The 20,540-nt window shown below is 36.7% G+C and overlaps 2 protein-coding genes across 2 annotated transcripts in view; one reads left to right on the top strand and one right to left on the bottom strand.

The window, feature by feature from the left end:
• The window catches only part of PGBD5 (piggyBac transposable element derived 5), a 28,111-nt gene extending 25,322 nt beyond the window's left edge, over nucleotides 1-2,789 (top strand). Inside the window, exons 4-7 of the mRNA XM_053459979.1 lie at nucleotides 497-677; nucleotides 1,193-1,390; nucleotides 1,686-1,791; nucleotides 2,414-2,789. Coding sequence (XP_053315954.1) covers nucleotides 497-677; nucleotides 1,193-1,390; nucleotides 1,686-1,791; nucleotides 2,414-2,609 — 681 coding nt within the window. The 3' untranslated portion in view covers nucleotides 2,610-2,789. The remainder of the gene's footprint in view (nucleotides 1-496; nucleotides 678-1,192; nucleotides 1,391-1,685; nucleotides 1,792-2,413) is intronic.
• A 10,589-nt stretch (nucleotides 2,790-13,378) lies between these two features.
• GALNT2 (polypeptide N-acetylgalactosaminyltransferase 2) overlaps nucleotides 13,379-20,540 on the bottom strand; it is a 102,782-nt gene continuing 95,620 nt past the window's right edge. The window contains exons 15-16 of the mRNA XM_053458570.1: nucleotides 18,390-18,509; nucleotides 13,379-16,332 (exon numbers count right to left, since the gene is read on the bottom strand). Of these exons, the coding sequence (XP_053314545.1) occupies nucleotides 16,177-16,332; nucleotides 18,390-18,509 (276 nt within the window). The 3' untranslated portion in view covers nucleotides 13,379-16,176. The remainder of the gene's footprint in view (nucleotides 16,333-18,389; nucleotides 18,510-20,540) is intronic.

Here is a 20,540-nt window from a genome sequence, read left to right as displayed (position 1 = left end):
GCTCTTTCCTTGAGACGTTTAGCATTCAGTATATACTGAGGGATATGCTAAATTTTGAGATGTAGGTCACTGCTGATTTTTCTGCATAACCACTGGGCTTTGGAACATAATACAAATGTGTCCAAAAAATCCACTGGGAACTAGATCTGAGCTCTCTTTGGACCATTGCTTATTTATGTCTGTATGCTGTACTTGACAGAGGAATCTGCATAGAAACATAGAATGACTTCAATTCTTAACCAATTGTTTGTTTCCACTTATATTCAGGAACACCTTATCCCTGTCCCATTTTGAATCCATGACCAGATTACCAACTCTTTAGTCAAAAAGCTTTCTTACATGTGCACATCAGCAGTAAGCCATCCCTTCCACCAGACTTGAAGACCAGACAATGAACAATACGGAACAATAAGCTAGTTTTATGGAAGCAAAATCAATAAATGTGTTCAATGTACGTTTAAAGTATAAACTCACTTTGGTTCTCATCTCTTTTAAGATATACGTCCATTTAAAAGAAGGAAGTGGCACGGATGGCCTCGACACCTTAAAGAATAAACCACAACTACATAGTATGGTAGCCAAAAACCTGTGTCAAAATGCCGCTGGAAAAAACTACGTCATATTTACAGGTCCGAGCATCACAAGCCTGAATCTTTTTGAAGAATTTGAGAAGCAGGGTACGTGAAATGTAATAATAATGTGTGAAAAAATACTGTTACAACCAGCCTCCTCACCCCCGGGGCATTCACTATTTGATATGACATGTTATCGATTCTAGAAGTGTTGCTTTATTTGTTCTACTGGGGGGGGATGCAAGGTACATTCAGGTGCTGTTTTAAATGCATATTGCTATTTTGTGAAATCAAGGACACATGTATGTTTGTGTGTGTGTGTGTGTGTGTATATATATATATATATATATATATACACACATACATGTACACATACATACTGTATATATACACATATATATTATATATATATATATATATATATATATATATATATATATATATATATATATATATATATACATACAAATCAGAAAGATAAAAACAACCAGAACATGACTTGGCATCCATGTGGTCCTTATGGATTAGGTCCAAAAACATGATCATTTTAATGGATAGAGTCTGGTCATCATGCACATTATCTGCCGCCTGGCCCTCACTGTGAACTGTTGTTTATTTAGATATATATTGTTGTGGATTGTTGAGCTCCCGTAAAAGTGACTGCACTGGGCTTCCTCTCTCAATGCTGAACAGTACAGAAGTGCCAAAATCCCGCGGGGAGTATGAAATCAGGATGAAGGGGAATATGTCTCTGATATGCTGGTACAACAGAGGACATTTTCGATTTCTCACTAATGCATACTCACCAGTTCAGCAAGGTGAGTGCACAAGATGTAGAAAAGAATATTTATGATTGTTTTTGTAGATGTATTTATAATCAAAAGACACTATTTTCCACCTATGATGATTAAGACTTTAATGATATGACCTTAGTTCTCTGTAATAACACGGCAAAGCATAGTGAGTCATGCAATAAAATGTTTTTGAGGCAACTGCTGTGGATTCTTGTTTCCTGGTATCACAGTTGTCACAATTTCTAAATGTCCTAGGTCCTTTCATAGGTAGCAGAATGCGATGCATTATTTGTATGCCTGACTTGCTTTCCCCTTACAGGTGTCATCATTAAAAGAAAAAGTGGAGAAATTCCTTGTCCTTTGGCGGTTGAAGCGTTTGCTGCTCATCTCAGTTACATTTGTAAATATGATGATAAGTATAGCAAGTAAGTATAAGTGCATAAAAGCAATGCCATGAAGGAAGTACTGCAATAATGTAGCAAAGATCACATGGGAAAACCAATGGAATTTTAAGTATAGACAAAGGTGGGTTAAGCGGTTAGTTGGCGCTACACAAATACGAGAAAATGCTCTCATGGAAATCCTTCTGTGCGTGTGAGCAGGGGGTCTTGTTAGACCCCCTGGAATTCTCGCGAGCAAACTCTGGAGCTTGCTAGGGTCGAGTATTTTGGGTATGTTCAGCCACGAAGCTGAAGAAAGGGAAAAGCAGACAAACGCACAGCAGGGGGGGATTCTGACGACTCTGTAAGATGGGCAAAAATACATCAATATAAAGGGGACACTCGGCTATCATATATCAGAGGGTAACTGATGTTATAGCTTAAGCTGAACAGCATCATTAAACAGGCCATATATACATGCTGAGTAAATTGTACAGTGAAGTAAGCAGTAATAAATGCTCCCATCACAGTTACATTCAGCTTAACATGTACATTCATGCACACACACACATATATATATATATATATGTATATATATCGTTTCCACATATTGTTATACTATTTCTTACACTTGATTCTGCATAATGGTGTTTTTTTTCAATCATAGGTACTTCATTTCACACAAACCAAACAAAACCTGGCAGCAAGTATTCTGGTTTGCCATCAGCATTGCCATAAACAATGCCTACATCCTCTACAAAATGTCTGAGGCCTACCACGTGAAAAGATATAGCCGGGCTCAATTTGGAGACAGACTTGTACGAGAGCTACTGGGACTGGAAGAAACGTCACCTTGCCATTGATACCAAGCTTGTCTTCAGTCTCATGATGATTGCCCGGGAAGCAAAACATGAGGCCGAAAACTCTGGATTATCATTCAGGGATCTTGATCTCAATTACACCAACCTACTAAAAATCATGATTTAATACCCATTAAGTCAAGAGGGTTTGCTGCATCTGTGTTGTAATTCTGAGAAACAAAACAGGATGGCGACGATTTAATAAGATTTACTAGCTCCATTTTCTGTTTTAAATCAAACTAAAATCCTAATAGTTCATTAAAAGGTTTGAAAAACAAGAATCTAAGATGAGGAGGGTTAGCATAAGTAATCAGAGGTCAGTTTGTACCAAATGTAACATCTAAAAGTATCTTTTTTTTTTTTCTAATCAATGTGCAATAGATTCATTTACCAAGCTTCATTTAATTTGGTGTTTTCATAATTATTACTTTGCATCCAGTAACTTCCTTTGCTTTAGTAAAATTCTGTTTTTAATTAAAAAATATACTATTTATTTGCTAAGTATTTTGATATATTCTCTAATAACCAGAATGTTTGTCATGAAGAAATATGTTTTTGTACACGTGATATCCTGTATTTCATTTCTTTTAGATTCTATTTAAAAAATCTTTTGGGGTACTTGCAACAAGCTTATTTTGACAGAGGATTATAAAATGTTGATTTGTATATTTTTTTTCTTCCATAAAAATGTTTTTACTTAACTAGTGCTTTCCAGTTAGCAGGCTGACGTATGCCTTTGCCTGTCTGCAAACCTATAAATTCTATTGTATGGCATCACTAATTTAACAGGGTCTGCCCTTCCATCCCGTGCTGCTTAGCGATATATATATATGTGTATATATGTATATGTGTGTATATATATATATATATATATATATATATATCTTTCCTATTAATAAGCTAACCACACTGCCTTAGGCTATATTTCATCTATAAATCATATACCACTAAGGGTTTAAGTAGGATATGTTGCAGTATATCAGTCAGTGGCACTTTATGCCAATTAAAACTGTGGTATCACAGTGGAGACAATAGAGATTTACGTTACACTACAGAAATATTGTATTTTTTAAATTTAAGTTTAGAAATAGTTAAATTTTCCATTTTTTTTGTAATTTTTCAACAGCCTAACTACTTAATATTCCAAAGAAATAGTGAAGTTTGTGAAACCGTTCTTATTTTTGATTCAGTTTGATAATTTACAGTTATAGCGTTGGTAGAGAAGATATTAAATTCCAAAGTGCTTTTGTAATAACTTATAGGTTACAAAGTAGAACAAGATTTCAGAAGGACTATTTCTTATGTATATAAATATGGCAGCGTTATTTTATTAGTGTATGATTATGCAAAGGTTTCCTAATTCTGCATTTCTTCAGTTTATGATAGTGAGAAAATATATTTAGTCCTTACAGAAAAAAATAATAATAATTTGATTGCCCGTTTTAATACCGGTATATGTTGTCTAAAAATATTCAGTTGTGTGATCCAGAATCTCTTGTAATGAAAGAACAAAATGTTATGTGCCATTACGTAAATGTAAATCATTTGTAACTTTGATTATACATATATAGATATATAAATGCATACTTTAAACCCACATTAGATGATTTGTGTATATGGGAGAAGGGACATTTTATCCATGAACTAACAGCTTCTATTACTATTAAAATAAGGTGTAAATTGGGAAATGTGAAAAACAAGACAATACAATAACTGGTTTATTTCTAATGTGAGAGCATAATACTCCATCTGTATGGAGAACTTTTCCACCCCCATCCATCGTGAGTATTTTACATAGACAGAATAACTCATTTATAGTATTGCAGACAGCCATCAAACCTTTAATGAATCACACCCCTGTGAAGTATTCTGAACAATTAAAAAGACTTACCACGGACATCATGTGAATCAAACTTTATTTGGTGAGGAAATGAGTGCTGCCGAAAGATTGAGCTGGGAAAATGAATTCCATGTCAGCAGAACCTCCTGTTCCCTAGCCACCTGTCGGCATAACTTCACATGGTGTCATAACCATACTTGGTGAACTTCCCATTGTAGGTCACCTGGCACGCTCCCTCTTTTGGGGAGTGCCTTCTCTAAGGGTCAGGACTAGCCCCAGACAGCCTCAAATGAGCTTGGAGTAGGAGGGGAAGTGGACATTGCCAAACTCAACTCAGCTGCCCAGAGAAAGAAGAAAGTGAGTCAGAGACTTAGGGAAGCAGCGCGGCGCAGAGTCAAAGCTGGAGAAGTTCCCTGGTACGGTCTAAACATAGAAAACCAAGGGAAGTATGTGCTTGTAATAGTTTTCTGGCAAAACCTACAGTACCGGAAGGCAGATTGTCAAGCCAGCAGTGCCTGGACAATGTATGCAAGGTTCTGTTTTGCCAATGTAATCGGGGGAAACCTCTGTTTTTATCAGCCAAAGTGCAACTGCCCATTTTCAAGGGTCATTTGTGCAGGCACAACATTGACAGCACTATTTCTTGTTTCACACTTTTGGTGTACATTTTTCTTCTCTATATCGAGACACAAGTCTTACATTGATAATCCATGCAACTCGTTTTTTTAACCGATTTTAACTCCTAGCAGCAATCAAACTTCAAAGTTAAATAGCTTCAAAAAGATGTTATGTAGAGGCTGAAATGGAGGGCATATCAGTTGTTGAACTACTAGGTTTATATCCCCAGGATGGATCTCTGGGCGTAATTGTAGATCTGAGCCTAGTGGTACCTGTAATGAATTTCCTAAACCACAGAAGGTCTGCACACTTAAATCGAACAAATAGCTCAATATCACAATCTGTACAATTAGCATTTCCAGTTTGAATCCCCTTAAAAACCCCTGACAACTCCTGCTTATATGAATAAAATAAAAGTTCTTTTTAGCCCTTGATGATGCCAAGTTCACAGCAGCCCTGGCCGTCACTAATTTGCCAATCGCTTCTTCTATGGAGAAATAGAATTATTGTACCAATTCCCCTGTTTCCTTTGAGGATACCACTTGAATGACCTAAGGGTGCTTAACATCTGTGATTTTTTTCCAGCAATCCCTAATCTCTGTAGGTGCTACAGAGTGTCAGATGTGGGGTTCCTAGTACAATAAACATTTAGTTATATTGTTACTATCTAATTGTATGGATTTTAGCTGTGTTTTGTTATTGGTGTATTAGGCCTTATTGGGAGATTATAATTTCACGTGTAACAAGCCCAACACACTTATTTCATATAGTGAATACCCAAACTGAAAACATTAATAATGCAATAAAAATATTAGTAACGAGTGGGGCCAGTATGCCGGTTGCATTACGTACTTAACTACCTGTAGGTGCCTGCGTGTCAAATGTTTTCTCAGTGTCTAGCCTGTCTAATTTCTTCCACTGTAAACTGTGCCCACCTGACAACATGCAGAGATATTATACCACCATCACCACCCAAAGCTTCTGACCCGTTCTGAATTCGGGTTGCTTTCAATAATCATTGAATGTCCACGGATTGATGAATGAGATGATAGGTGCAATTTCAACTGGCCAACTGTAGTGATAACCCCATCCCTCCCTGTCCCATTTCGCTTCTGTACAGAGCATAACAACCAGTGGAGTCCTCAGGGATCAGTGAACATCAGTTGCCAAATGGGAGATTAGACGTGTCATCATGACACACAGACACTAACAGGCATAGCACATGCTATGGCAACCAAAGAGATGCAAACAGGCATCTGATCGCTGTGCAGCCCTTGAACATGCCTTAGTCCACCCCTGACCTAAGCACAGCCATCCCACCTGAGACTGAAACATAGCATAATTAGGCAGATGGCCCTTATTTAAAGGTTTAGTGACCACCTGCTTTACCTCAGTTGGGAGAAGTTGCTCTCTCCATGTGAAGTGCTTTCTATGGATGGAAGAAAACCAAAACGGCATTAAACCTCACAAAAAACTATTAAAAAGGCTGACTACCATTGATAATATAGATTTATATTTTGTCCCCTGCGTTATCCCCATTAACACTCACACTTGATTTTTTTCAAACTATATTGATGTTGACACAAAAATGTGAGAACAAAGTATAGCTTTGCAGTTCTATGGTGTAATTATTTTTATAACCTACCAGAATTGATCTAATCCTGAAGAGAGCGTCCATCCAGGTGCTCCTGAATAATGACTTCAAAATGTTCCTTTGATGCAATTTGCCTTTCCAAGTATTGGATATTCTTTGAAAGTTGCCATAGGTTAGACTTCTTTTGGACTTGCAAGATCTTTGGAAAATGGTTGCATTACAATATAATGACAAAGGGTACACCTTTCACAAGGAAATGGATAACCTCAGCATTGGTTACATACATTATGTTAACTGTTAACCAAGAACTGTAAACATTTTGGCATATGTTGTATACACACGCAGACACACCAGAATCTTTTATAGCTGCCTTCCGCATAACAACATTGTGACTTGTACCTATAGTTTGCCCAGAAAGGGTGAATGTTTTGGTTTATTTCCCTAGATTTAGTTACTGTGTATGTATGAGTAGTTTTTCTTTTTGTTAAATAAAATATTCTCTAAAATATGTTGAAATCCCAAATATCTGGCAACAGAATACAAGGTTCAGTAGGAATTGCTAACAAGTGTTCAGTGTCTGCCTATCTACGTGGTTGCCAGTATCTTCCTTCTCTACCTTATGAGCTTCCATATTCATTATTACCAGCAAAGAGTATACCTTCCTCAGGTTTTACATATAAATGATTTTCTCATAGAAAGTTAAAAACTAGGCACGTTTATGAACACAACCCCAGTGTGATTTGCGAAAATACATTTATGGGCCAAATAGATTAACTGATTTCTCCTGATATTAAGTACCTGGTAGGTGTGTATACACTCTCACAGTGCTTTTCCCTTTCATGCGGGGTCAGCAATGAGCCCAATGGTGCCTTTAACGGCAAGCATACCTACGTCAACAAGGTAGAAAACAATGCCCTAACAAGTAGAAAACAATGTCCAAAGACTCACAGGCCCAGGCGATCCCAAGGTGCATGCCATGGAGTAACACGACTCCTATATCAATAATAAAATACATTCGTAAACCATAAGATCCAAGGACCTATACTATGCATTAACAAGTGTGGATGGAATCTATGCCTTGTCTCCAGTCATCCCAGAAGCCATGAAAGCAATATCCAGGCAACCCGAAACATCATCAGGAGATTTGTAGCATGATGTAAACATCTAAAAAAAAGATGGTTCATTACAAGGCCTTTAAGAAAACAGAAAGAAATGGAATGTAAACTTACAATATTTTACTGACTTGCCCATTGGACATTCTTCCTTTGGGTTCCTTATAAGTGATGCAAACGAGCAAATAATTACTATGATCATGACTGCCGTGTTAGTATTTTGTAAGCTAATTTCCACAAGTGAGGACTGTTTCTTACTCAAGTGAAGATAATCAAAGAACACAAGGAAGAGGGTGTTTGCTCTGTAAATATAAGGTTGTAGTTACTGCATTAGGGGGATAAAACTGGGATGCACTTGACTGTTAGTATTCAATAAATTCACTGTTAACAGACAAAATACGATAACTTAAGCTTGAGAGCTGTACATCTTACTTAGAGGTGAATCCGCAGATCCAGTTTCAGCCATACGTAGATCTGTCATTTAAATAAATCATGTTTCAGGTTAAAAGCCACTTGCGGTAAATTACATTTTAATTTAAAATAATAAGGCTAAACCACTTTTTCCATTTAGTTTACATTTTTATATATACTATAACACTTTAAATTGCACATTGTCATAAAGCAAGATAATATACATTAATGCCAATTTGGACATGACTAAGAAACGCACATAAATATGCATTGATTCCTTACCCATCAATGCGAGAGAGATAATGTATGAGTGATCATTCAGTGACATTTAAAGTTCCGATAAAATGGCATTTGAATCGGTAAAACTGACATATTACAAAGAAAAATAATGTATGTTTTTTACTTGCCTAGTTCAGTCAGAGAGGTAACTGAGATCTCACAGATATAACTGTGCATCATGTCTTGCCAAACAAGGTCTTCATGCAGAAGAACCTTATTGGGACAAAGTCTTCTTAGCGGTCTCTGTTCTCTACAACAAGGAGCTGCATCTCTCCTACAAACTCACGCTTCAGTAAATAAACCCCCAAAACGCTGTGACAAGTACAAATTAGGAAATAATAAAACAGTTTAGACAACCACATCCAGTTCGCAGTGATTTATACTCATATCCAAAGTATACATACATATAAAACAGGATGTGTCCATAGTTATTTTTTTTTTTTTATTTTTATATGAGGTTTCTGATACTTTATGCAGTATAAATACAAAATTATTTGTATTTGTTACAGTAATTTGAAGTATCTGGTACGCGAGGTACTTACTCCCAGTTGTTTGTTATCTTGAAAAACACTCTGTGCTATGTATTACTTTGCGGAACAACGGCATCTGAGGGCCAAAACTAGCTTAAGACTCTCTCATTGAATTGCCACTGACATACAGTTCTGTGGAACAGAAAGTACACCCTTTATGTACTTTCTTTTTCATATGACTAAATCTATGCCATCATATTGCAATCATGTTATTGTCAGTTGTCCCTGTGTTTTTACATTACACTTCAAGAATGCCGAACAATACAGCTCAATAGGTCTTGTTCACTGAAGCAGGAGCTCCCTAACTTCACCGTGCATTATGAAGAACTTGGTTGGGTCTGGATGAGAGATAATTCAGTGATATTTAAAGCTCAGATAAAATGGCATTTGGATCAGTAAAACTGACACCTTCTTCTGTTGGACTATCTCTCTGGTTGACTTAACTGGACTGGTTAATCAATATATCTGATGGAGGATGATAAGAATTGTAGACTAACAATGGGTGGGCAGTAACGGTTTACTGCCGTAGGTAAATGTATAATTACTAAGCCACTCACCGATGTTCATATAAGCAGACCTGAATACATTGTATGTAGATTAGGTTGTGTGAGACTTTTAACCCCTTAATGACAAAGCCCGTATATGTACGGGCTCAAAATACATTGTTTTCATTGGGTTTAGGGACCGCCCATTGTCCTTAAGGGGTTAATACATACAGCCAAATATGTCAGTAGCCAGAGAAAGGCTAAGAAACTGATAAAATATCTCAGTACATGATGTCAAATTGCAAATCACCAAACTTAGATAGACACCAAGCACATGTACGTGCTTCAAAGGCGTGTTGGTCATAATTAACATTAACAAAGTGTGTTGTGTTATATGTCAAATACAAAAAAAAAGTGCATAGTTGCTTTTCAGCTGTATCTGCAATCTGGTTAGAAAGTGATGATATTTACATTAAGTAATGGAGCCTCATGCCTCACCACTTTTATACCCTAGAGAAAAAAAATCATTTTTAGTCCTTTGAAGGCTGGAGGTGCCGTGTCTTCCTTTTTAGTGAATGACAATATCACCGGCACCCTAAAGGTTATATATCTGCAAGCAAAAGGATTAGAATTATTGTATGTGTACACTTAGTGTTGTTTTGTAGCAATATATGCAAAAAAAAATATTACAGGTGTATATGTAACGTATTTCTTGTATTCCACTGATATTCCTACAAATCTAAAATGTATGTTTTCATTATTTTGGCCAGCTTGGACTGGCCGTTCAGGAAACACTTTTTTGCAAATTCTGACTGTTTATATATATAAAAAAAACAAAAACATTCTTGTGACTGGTCTAGCACCGGAAGCATGCATTGTAACACATTTATATTATGATCTGTACAACGTTATGTAAAGTGTAAAAGAGAAGTGTATTCCCAAATTGAACACAGATTCTGTTGTTATGTAATTGTATTTACACAAAGGATGTTTATAACTATAAACTTTGAAATACAGACAAATGTATCACGGAATTCATGCGATCTCCTTTCTTCTTTCTTGTTTAATAAATTGAGTTTGTTAGGGTTAAGAGGTGGACTTGGTAGTTGTTGGTGATTAGACGCACAAAAAGCCGTTCTGAAAATAATATTGTAATTAGCAGGAACATCCTACTGGTAAAATGGTAAGAGGACCACTTTTGAAGCTGCATCAGAATTATTTTTTATTATTAAAATTTAAAATACTGCCCTGAGAAGGGGGTTATGCACATGTTGTGCGTCAAAGTTATATATTTTTGTGTTCTAGAGCAGCAGAAGCATCTTCACTGCATGTCCTCTGATCAGAGCATTGGGGTGTCCAACTCATTTAGCAGATTAGTAAAGCTCTTCAGACATTTGACTGAGAATTCAGTCCCATACAATGTGGCTGAATGTGGCTGGATCTGTCTGTCTGCCGGTTGCTGCCCAGTAGCCTAGTGCTATCGCTGCAGCTCTATCTTCCTTACTCCAAGGGATTCATTCATATGAATTATCACATTTTGGAGAAATTCAGTATCACACCATGTGTCTGGATGGGTCTGACCGTCTGTCTGTCTGTGTCCCGCTGCTGCTGTGGTTCTATCACCTTCCTTCAATTCATAAAAAACGGTACAATTCTTTCGGTAAATTCGGTCCGACAGCATGTTGATGTATCCATTAGTGTAGTGCTGCTGTTGCTGGTGGTCCTGCAATGCAAAATCTAGTCTGGATTTCTTTCTAAGCCCTTAGATGTCACTGCTGTAAGTGAAAGGTGAGTCAAAATGGTTGGTAGGGACGTCTCTTGTTGAGAATATTGCTCCAAAATGAATCTGAATAAATTACATACGGTTAGGATTTGCCCCATCTTAGAAGCAGGCTAGGCAACTACCTAGGAGACTAAGCTATTATGGGGCGCTAAGATGAGATTTTTCTCCCTTGTTGGCAAGCAAGTGTAAGTAAGAGGGGCTGCTAGAAACTAGGTTTAGAAGAAGATGAAAAGGAAAATATTAAGTCAATGGTACACATAGTTCTACCTTTTCTGCCCATCTCTCCATTATATCATTACCCTCTTTATCTCTCCCCTACTCTTTGATCCTCCCCCTTCTTATTATCGCTGTCATTTTGCTTCATCTCTCTTCTTATGTCTCTTTTCTCTCTTTAGTTCTCTTTCTCTCTCATTTCTATCTCGCCTCTTCCTTTTTATCTTTCTTCCTTCTCCATCTCCTCACCCTCTGTATTTCTCTTCTTTATCTCTCCCTTTTATCAGACTCATTTTCTCATTATCTCTCCTCTTTTTCTGTACCTCATCTCTCCCAATTTACATTCTCTCTCCTCGCAGTTCACTTTCTCTCCCATTTCTCTTCTCTCTCATATCTTTTCTCTTTATCTCAATCAATTGATCTACGCCCTAGGCTGGTGTCTACCTTGCCTATAGGTGTAATTCATTCAAAAGAAATGAAAGGTTACAAAAAAAACTAATCTACGTCATTATATAACATCAGAGGGTTTCAACAGTAATAAACATAGCCCACCTTAACTATTCTTGATGCCAGTTTAAATTGATTGGCCACACACTTATCACATTCCTCATTCTATTTTTCAGAAAGGCCCCTTATCTTCTATAGTATATCATATCTGGGGTAGTATGTCATATCTTGAACTGCCTTTTACTCTCTTTTTCATATTCATCCAACTCTTAAATATTCCACAGCCCCCTTTCATTCTCTGGAGATCCCATTATTCTTAGGCTTTTAGTCACTGTGGTTAGTTCACCCTTCGAGCACTAAATGTTTTTTACATCTACAGGTAAATTACATTTAGTTCTGATTTAATTACTGTACCTTACATTATACTGTGTTCATAATAAACATGAAATAATATGCAGGTGAGCCACAGTTTTGCCAGAGCCCTGAAAATTTACTAAGCAAAAAACAGGAGCGGTAAGAGGTACTACTACCAGGTAATTATTAAGCAGTTCTACAAGCGAGAACTTTTCCAGTTTTGGATGAAAAAAAGGCATGAAAAAGATCGCAGCCAGAACAGTCTTTCATGCCAAGAGAAAATAGTAGGTGGAAGGATTAAGAGAAAGAGAGTTGAAAAACATAGGATTATCCATAGAGATTTCATGAATATAAATGAACAGCACTATAGGTAGGAACTGTTTTCTCCAACAACGGGGAACTCCTGTAAAACATATGAAACACATGCTGCATTGAGTATATATATATATATATATATATATATATATATATATATATATACACACACACACACACAATACATGATATTTCATCAGCGACCCGAATTTCATGGGGCAGTTCTCATTCTCAGGCACTGTCCTGCATAGCTGGGACCACAGCCTGGTTGGTGGACACAAAGTATGGTGTATGTAAGTAGTCTCACCTTTTCTGTGATATATTATTTTCTTCAGTCATGCAGTGTTCATGCAATGCCTCGACGTCAAGGCATTCAGCAACTCATGTAGGGACCCTCTACACAGCGATCACATTCACCCTATTGAGCGATGCATGTCTTCAAATATGGCAGTGCCCAGCTGCTGGAAAGTGTGTTTAAGCGATCAGAAATCGAGAGTTAGTGCATTAAAAGTGTGAAAATACCAGCAGTTGATGTACCTTGGGGTGTCTAGTTTTAAAAGCGTATGGTTTGAAGGGTGTAAATTGAATTGGGAGCTGCACGATGTCCCAAATAGAACATGGGCGCAGCTTACTATTAGTTATTCTGTATTGGGGCACTGGGTATACAATCCTGGAAGCAGCAGAAAGCAAAACATTGAAATTAAAGAATATTACCATACTTTGTTTTTTTTATTAAAAAATATGAACAATGCTTGAAACCAAGATATGCATAATAATGGAGCACAACAGACTTTATCTATAAAGTATTTATTTTCTTTAAGTTAAACAATTTTTCAATGATGTTTTGCATTTATAAAATGAACAAGTACAGGCCCTGTACAGCAGACACCATTTTATTATTTTAACCAAATGGAAATAGAACAATTACCAAACTATACTTTTTTGAATAAAAAAAATAATGTTATTACATCAGTATTATTTCCATGATGACAATGAGAATACATCACAACAAAGACCCCATAAGACTTTGCTCACTGTTCAAGGGCCTTTTTAAGTAAATTGTTATATATATATTTTTTTTTTTGTTTGTTTTACATATTCAGTTGGGAATAGTCAATGCTTTATACAGAAATCACAGCAAATGACTTTGGCACACCATGTCATGTAAACATACCTAACATCAAAAGCAATGCTCTCTCTTTTTTACTTACCAAATATAAAGCAGTGGGGAGGCAGCCCACTGTTTGGTGCTCTTTAAAGACAGAGCACTAAAATCAGATGTGTATTATTTAAGGTTTAAATATGTAGAAGCCGATGCAACCGAGTTATCTTCAGAAATAGCTTTACATATAGAGGTCTGACCAAAGAGACTTCACTTTAAAGGAAAACACACAATTGTTTTATGCTAAAAGGTTCTTAGAAACTGGGACAGCTAGACATCTTAAAAAGGTTATTTTTTTGTTTTTTTAAAAATCACATTTGGGCTTTCAGCAGGAGTATACACTCAGATTGGTAACTTTCATTATATTTGAACTGAAAAAAATCACATGGAGCATCACAAATCTCATAAAACTATAGGAAGTATCTTTTTCTTTGATATAACATATTTTGCTAAAGAGGGAACATCGAGAGCCTCACAAAGAATGTTAATGCCATATTTTCCATTTACAATCACCCAAGCAGGATACGTATAGAAAAGAATAATCACATAGCAGGGGCCGTACATATCAAAATCACGGGATTAATCTCATGCAGACTTTGTAAACGTCCTCTCATACTCTTTATTATGGGTTTTTGAAAGAAAACACTGCATATGTAGTTAGGGTTAATCCACACCTGAAAATGATAGTAAAGCACCTTCACAAGGGCTGAAGCTTACAGAGTAAAGAAACCTCTGTCTATACAGGTTCCTGGTGTGTCAGTGACATCCAACAGGAACCAGTACCCAAGTGATACAAATAACTCTATATTAGGATGAAAAAAATGTTCTACTGTTACCTAAAATTTGCCATTATAAAGGACAAAAAGGGATGTGCAGTATAAAGAGAGAGTGGTTCAGTATCACGTGAGCTACAGTGCTGCATAAGTCCATAAAAATGATACCACATTAATAAGGGAATTCTATATAGACAGTAAATCAATAAAACATATTGTCCTAAAATATGTCTGCTTTAATGTCGATTACTTTGTACATCTAGAGGGGCTTGCCAGAGAAGATGCTGTGGGTATGACCTTCCTTGCAGTGATGCACAGCATGGAATTGGGCCAATTATTTTCTTAAAGTGCCAAGACACTTTACTAGAGAACCGTCTGGCTGAAGTGTTTAAAGTTAAGTTAAATATGTTGGTCTAAAGTAGCACAGTTTAGGACTATAGCAGGTGGAGAGTAGTCCCCGTTTTCACAATTTATGATTGGTGCAAGAGACTATTAAATCTTAACACTAGTCATACATCACAAAAAATACTGTACGCTGCATTCCAAAGTTCCAGGATGGGGACTTAGACACATACCATCTGATTCTTGACCAATGGTTCTTCTACTTCAAGGATGACCAAATATTTTATATAAGAAAAAAAAATTAAAGACGTTTTCCCTTGTGTCAATAGCAACTAATCAGCGATCAACAGATGAAAGATCATTGTAGCAAAATGAGGATACATTTCAATTTTGTCAAATAAGCTTCCTGAAATGGGACTGCTATATGCACCAATTTGAAAAAAAAAAGACATTAGAGTCAAGAGATAAAAGCAATTAACCTGCATTAAATACACACATATACATGTCCATTTAAAGAAACCGACGTTCCTCTGACAGCAATCAAATGGATTATTCTGGTTCTCCCATCAGTGCCTTGATGTAGTCTTGAAGGTATGAAAACTCTTCGTGAGACATAGATATCATTGTGTTTTCAATTAGATCTATGGCAATATGTATCCCACTTAAAGTATTGCATTAATGGAGTCTTCTGAACGGTTGCACTGAAATATCCGGTCCTATCAACACTGACAAAAAAAAGTTGTGTTGGCCAACATCGGAAACCGCAGGGTCAGAATGAATATTTTCTTGTTGATCTTAGAAAAAGTTTGTAGTGACTAGAAATTACGCAGTGAGAGTAAAACGGATTTAAGGGAATATAGACCACCAATTCCAGGGGGGGGAAAAAACAAACATACTTTTGGTTCACTTTGATGAAGAAATACGAGACTGAATGTAAAATTAATTCATATGTGCACATCAAAAATCATGTTCCATTTAGCAGACTAGCTTCTCACACGCTCCTCTGTATACCTCATCTCTGGTAATGTCCGTATAACTGTTTATTGACACTGTCACTCCGTTCAAGGCCTCTGTGCAATAATGCAGACTTTCTAACCAATCAGAGCAGAGGGGTGCACGAGGCCTTGTCTCCTCTCAGACTCTCCACCCCCCCCATATCCAATGTACTCACGATTCCAAAACCAAGATGGAATACTGAGGTATATAATTCCGCAGGACGTTGAACAAATACATCTGCAATGCATTCAGAACCGATGTCCATGAAATGGTATTAACCCCCCCACCCTAATCTTCCCCAAACCATGAGCCATTTTTATTGTTGTAGATTAAGTGAAAATTTCCACTGCTGCGATAGCGAAGGACTGCAGGCTTCTACTGTTAAACCTCCATTTTTGGCGTTCCGGCTATCTAGGCAAAAGTTGCTACCCACGTGCCTCAATTTGGAATTATTTTCAATCTGTTCCCATTTCTACAAAAGAGTAATAAAAAAGACCATGTGAAAGTTAGACATCCAGGCACATAAAAAAAAAAAAAAAATATATATATATATATATACATATATATATATATACACACACACTTACATCATGTTAATGCTTTAAGGCATCATCTCAATTAAACCATTACATTTAATTACTCATGTACTTACTAAATATCCTCTAAATATGTGAAACTGATACAAATCAGAGCATGAATGCTAAAAAAAAATATACCCAATAAATTAAATTTAAAAATAAAATCACACATTAGGTTTTGGTATTAGAAGATTGTGGCAGTTACTTTCCTGCGGCTAATGAGCAATTATTTCTTGACAGGATTTATTTTTAATATCTCAATCAATAATTGGTAGTTTTCCTGCCAATACACATAACGGTCACCCAAGACTTCATGTGACCATTTGTTTTTAAAGGAAGGTGTTCCTTTGGTAGATATTATTTTAAAATATTTCATTTCAAATCACATTTTCCAAAAAATTCTCGAGGCCAAACAAAGGTCTACATAAAGCATGAAAATACATAAGAAGCAAAGACGGCAGGAGATCCCTGGTGAGCAAACCTGTCACATGCTCTTCATGCCTCAATGAATAGAGCTAGCCAAAAATAACTTATGATTTCTCTATGGAGCAGCGAGTATGTCAGAACGCTTCAATGTCAGAATGCTGCAATTTTTGAACACGTGCTTATTTAACAGAGAACTACTGGTGGCTGGAAGAGCAGAAAAGAGTCAAAATGAGCTCACAGACTAGAAAGTCTAGATCATTTAAAGGGCAGACATGTTCGAAGGTTAATGAATGATTCCATGTAGCTAGTATTCTTATGTGGAAGCATCAAAAGAATGACAGGGGCATTAAGCGGTCCCAGACACCTAATAACAGACACATTTTGCATCAGATTTGTCTTTCTTCAATTTCTATATTTATATATATATATATATATATATATATATATATATATATATATATAGTATTTCTTTGAGATTTTACAGTGGACTCCTTTTATTTATTTTATTTCTTTGCGATTCCTTTAATCATCCCTTCATCAGTCATAGAAGAATAACAGATTCTTCTATGACTGCAGTCTGTTTTCTAATGTATAAATGGATTATCCACTAAATAAAAAGTAACTATATCTACATGCTGGAGATAAAGTTGTCTACATTTATGACATGATAGCTGGGAAGTGTTGCGATGGTCAGTTAAGTAATAGTGACAGAGTTACGAGCAAAAGAAGAGTTGGTAGAACAGGCGGACCAGTATGAGAAATATGAGGTGACCTGGTTGGCCAGGTGACCAGTTCACCTCCTCTGAGGAAGTTGGAGCTCTGCTGAGGTCGAGTCCTGCTTAGGGTAGGACCTTCTGTCCCTCTTTAGCTGGCTTTCTCTACTCTCGTTTCTATACAAAACAGACGCTACGGTTTGATGCACTTAGTAGATGACAAGCCTTTGGCCCGGGTGCCTTTGTTGTGCTAACTTTTGCAAGGTTTCATTGTGGTTGCCTGATTGTATGTACACAGTATTTGCTACTAATTTTTACAGTATTTGTATGATGCTTGTACCTGCAGGTATATCGGTCCTTTTATTTCTGTGTCTCTCCCCGTTCCTCCTTCTTATAAAACTTATACATTTTAGTTTATAAAAAAAAACATTCATCTAAATTTAAGCTATACTGCAATGGTAGAAGAGAAATAGTATTCTCATATAGCACAAACAGTATGATCATTGTCGTTCCTAATATTGATCTCCATATATTTAAAAACCCAAACATACCAGAAGGCATTCTTTATCGTTTGTATCAGTTGCAAGCAACCAAATGAGCAATGTACCCAATTTTGGCAATACTGTAGTACAACATTATAAGTTCAGTTGCAGACATTGACCTATACATGATATCTTTACATACGCAACTCTTTACAGGTGGCCCAAGAGGCCACAGCTTGCCTGTAAAAAGGCAATAAACAATACGTTGTGTTTCATATGTTTATTCTGTGCTATTGATGTGCGTTTTACCTGTGTTTTTCACATGCTTACCTGTCTGCTGTCATTTTCCCTGCAGCCTTGAAGTTTTATAAGTGAGCCTGGAGCTCTGTCGACAACAGTAAGGCACAGATCCATATGTTTAACAGACTTGTCCTTGGTTAGTGCCCATTCCTAAAAGACCAAAATGGTAAAGAGTCTTTTGTTTTGGTTTTAATTTGTGTAAATAGAAATTGTCAGCAAGACACTGGATGCCCAGACATATGTGACACATATGTGATTACATACTGTACATTATACCAACATGGCAAATATAAAAACCTTTATCTCAGCAACATGAATAATAATAATAATAAATAGAAAAGTTGGAGAATTCACTATATCAGAAACTTAAAGTTCATGAAAACGGTTTTTATAATCAGTTGTGATAATAAATATATATATATTCATCCGTGAACCTTTTTCTAGAAAAGGCAAGAGGAAAGAAGTTGATGGCGTAATGGAGTCACCTGCACCTCTTTACCATCCCCAATTGAGAAGTCATATCCCAGAAAATAAATATTTCACTGGTTCATCTACAGGAAACAAGTTTGTGTAATAAAGCAAGACAATGATGGTATCTGCATGCTAAAAACATTGCACAACAATGCAATGTTGTGCAATGCTAAGAGTAACGAGTATGATAAAGGTTCTATTGTTAGTTTATATTGATGTTTCTGCTCTGTTCTCTCCAACCTACATTCGTACATGCAATCCAATCTAGTCCTCAAGGTCATGTTCATCGCTATCTTTAGAGCATATGCAGCACTTCATTTGCAACAATATAGCATATTGAGGTAAAAAAAAAAATTGTGAAATATCAAGTGAAAGAGCCAAGGAAAAAGGTAAAAAAAACACCTAAACATAAAACAACAATTCTGTGCTCACGTCTTTTAGAAAAAAAAAAGTGTCTGAATGGCTACCTTTTCTTATAATACAATATTTAAAACACCAATTATATTTTGTAAAATCAAAATATGTTAACTTTGTTGTTAACTAATGTTGCTTCTTCCAGTGACCTGTCAAAGATACAAGTTTGATACATGAAACCACTGTATTTCTTAAGACAAGGCTTGACAAAGCCCGGGTGCCAGATTGCCATGGCGACTAGAAACCACCTAGGGTTTTGCAGGACAAGGGGGTAAAAAGTGACCAGGCCGGTCATTGTAAATCCGGCACCTTACATGACCCTGTTGGGCACCTCTCGGCAGCCGATTCAACAAACCTCCGCAGGACAGCATAAGGCGCCAGTTTCACAACGGCACAAGATAGGTAGCGGTGTAGCCGGTTTTCACAAGGTGAGAGGGGGAGGGAGGGGTTGTAGTGTATGTGAGTGTGTGTATACTGTCAGAATCAGTATGTGTGTGTGTGTGTGTATATGTATAGTACTGGAGTCAGTGTGTGTGTGGGGGGGGGCATAGTGTTCCAGAGTATATTTTTATATATGTGTCGTCTTAGCCAGTGTGTGTGTGTGTTGTTGGATAGTGTGTGCAAGTATATAAGAGTGTAGCGTTATGCGACCCTGCGATGGTAGAGAGAAAGCAGGCAGCCTGCACGCAGTGCACACAGGTCTCCATGAGGTAAGAGGAGAGGAGGTGCGTTGTATGTAGGTGTGTGCTCATCTATAAGATGATTACATATTTAAGCTCTAACATATTTGCTGCACAGCATACAAGTGAGAGTTTAAACAAGTCCAAATACATGCCCCAATGCATATATGTTTTAATAAAATTAAATTTAATCTTTGGCAGGTACACTAAACACAAAAAGAGAAATAATGGTTAAACATACAAGCTCGAGTCTTAACGGTGTAAAATACCCCTTGTCGTGAAGGGGTTAACTGAAGTACTGTACAAAGTGGCGCAGCACTGAAGAAAGGTGTGTTTTATGTTGTATTGGCCCAATAGACAATCTTTGATTGCATACCTGGGGTTAACACATGATTCCTGATTTCTTTTTGTTGGCTCCTAGATCCAAATCAAAAATTTCACCAACGTCTTAAGACACAGCCAAGATTAATGTGGCTTATGTCACACTAAAACAGGTTCATTTAAATGCTAAGGAATACCCTTCTACATTAATTATCTTCTTATCCCAAGTGAAAATCCAACGTGAAGCAGTATACCAGGAACAATGCCCACTTGTTTTGGAATACACTGCACTGAC

This window comes from Spea bombifrons, chromosome 3, assembly GCF_027358695.1.
Source record: "Spea bombifrons isolate aSpeBom1 chromosome 3, aSpeBom1.2.pri, whole genome shotgun sequence".
Classification (NCBI taxonomy): domain Eukaryota; kingdom Metazoa; phylum Chordata; class Amphibia; order Anura; family Pelobatidae; genus Spea; species Spea bombifrons.
The sequence above is the reverse complement of the archived record's forward strand: the minus strand, read 5'-3'. Positions and strand labels throughout refer to the sequence as shown.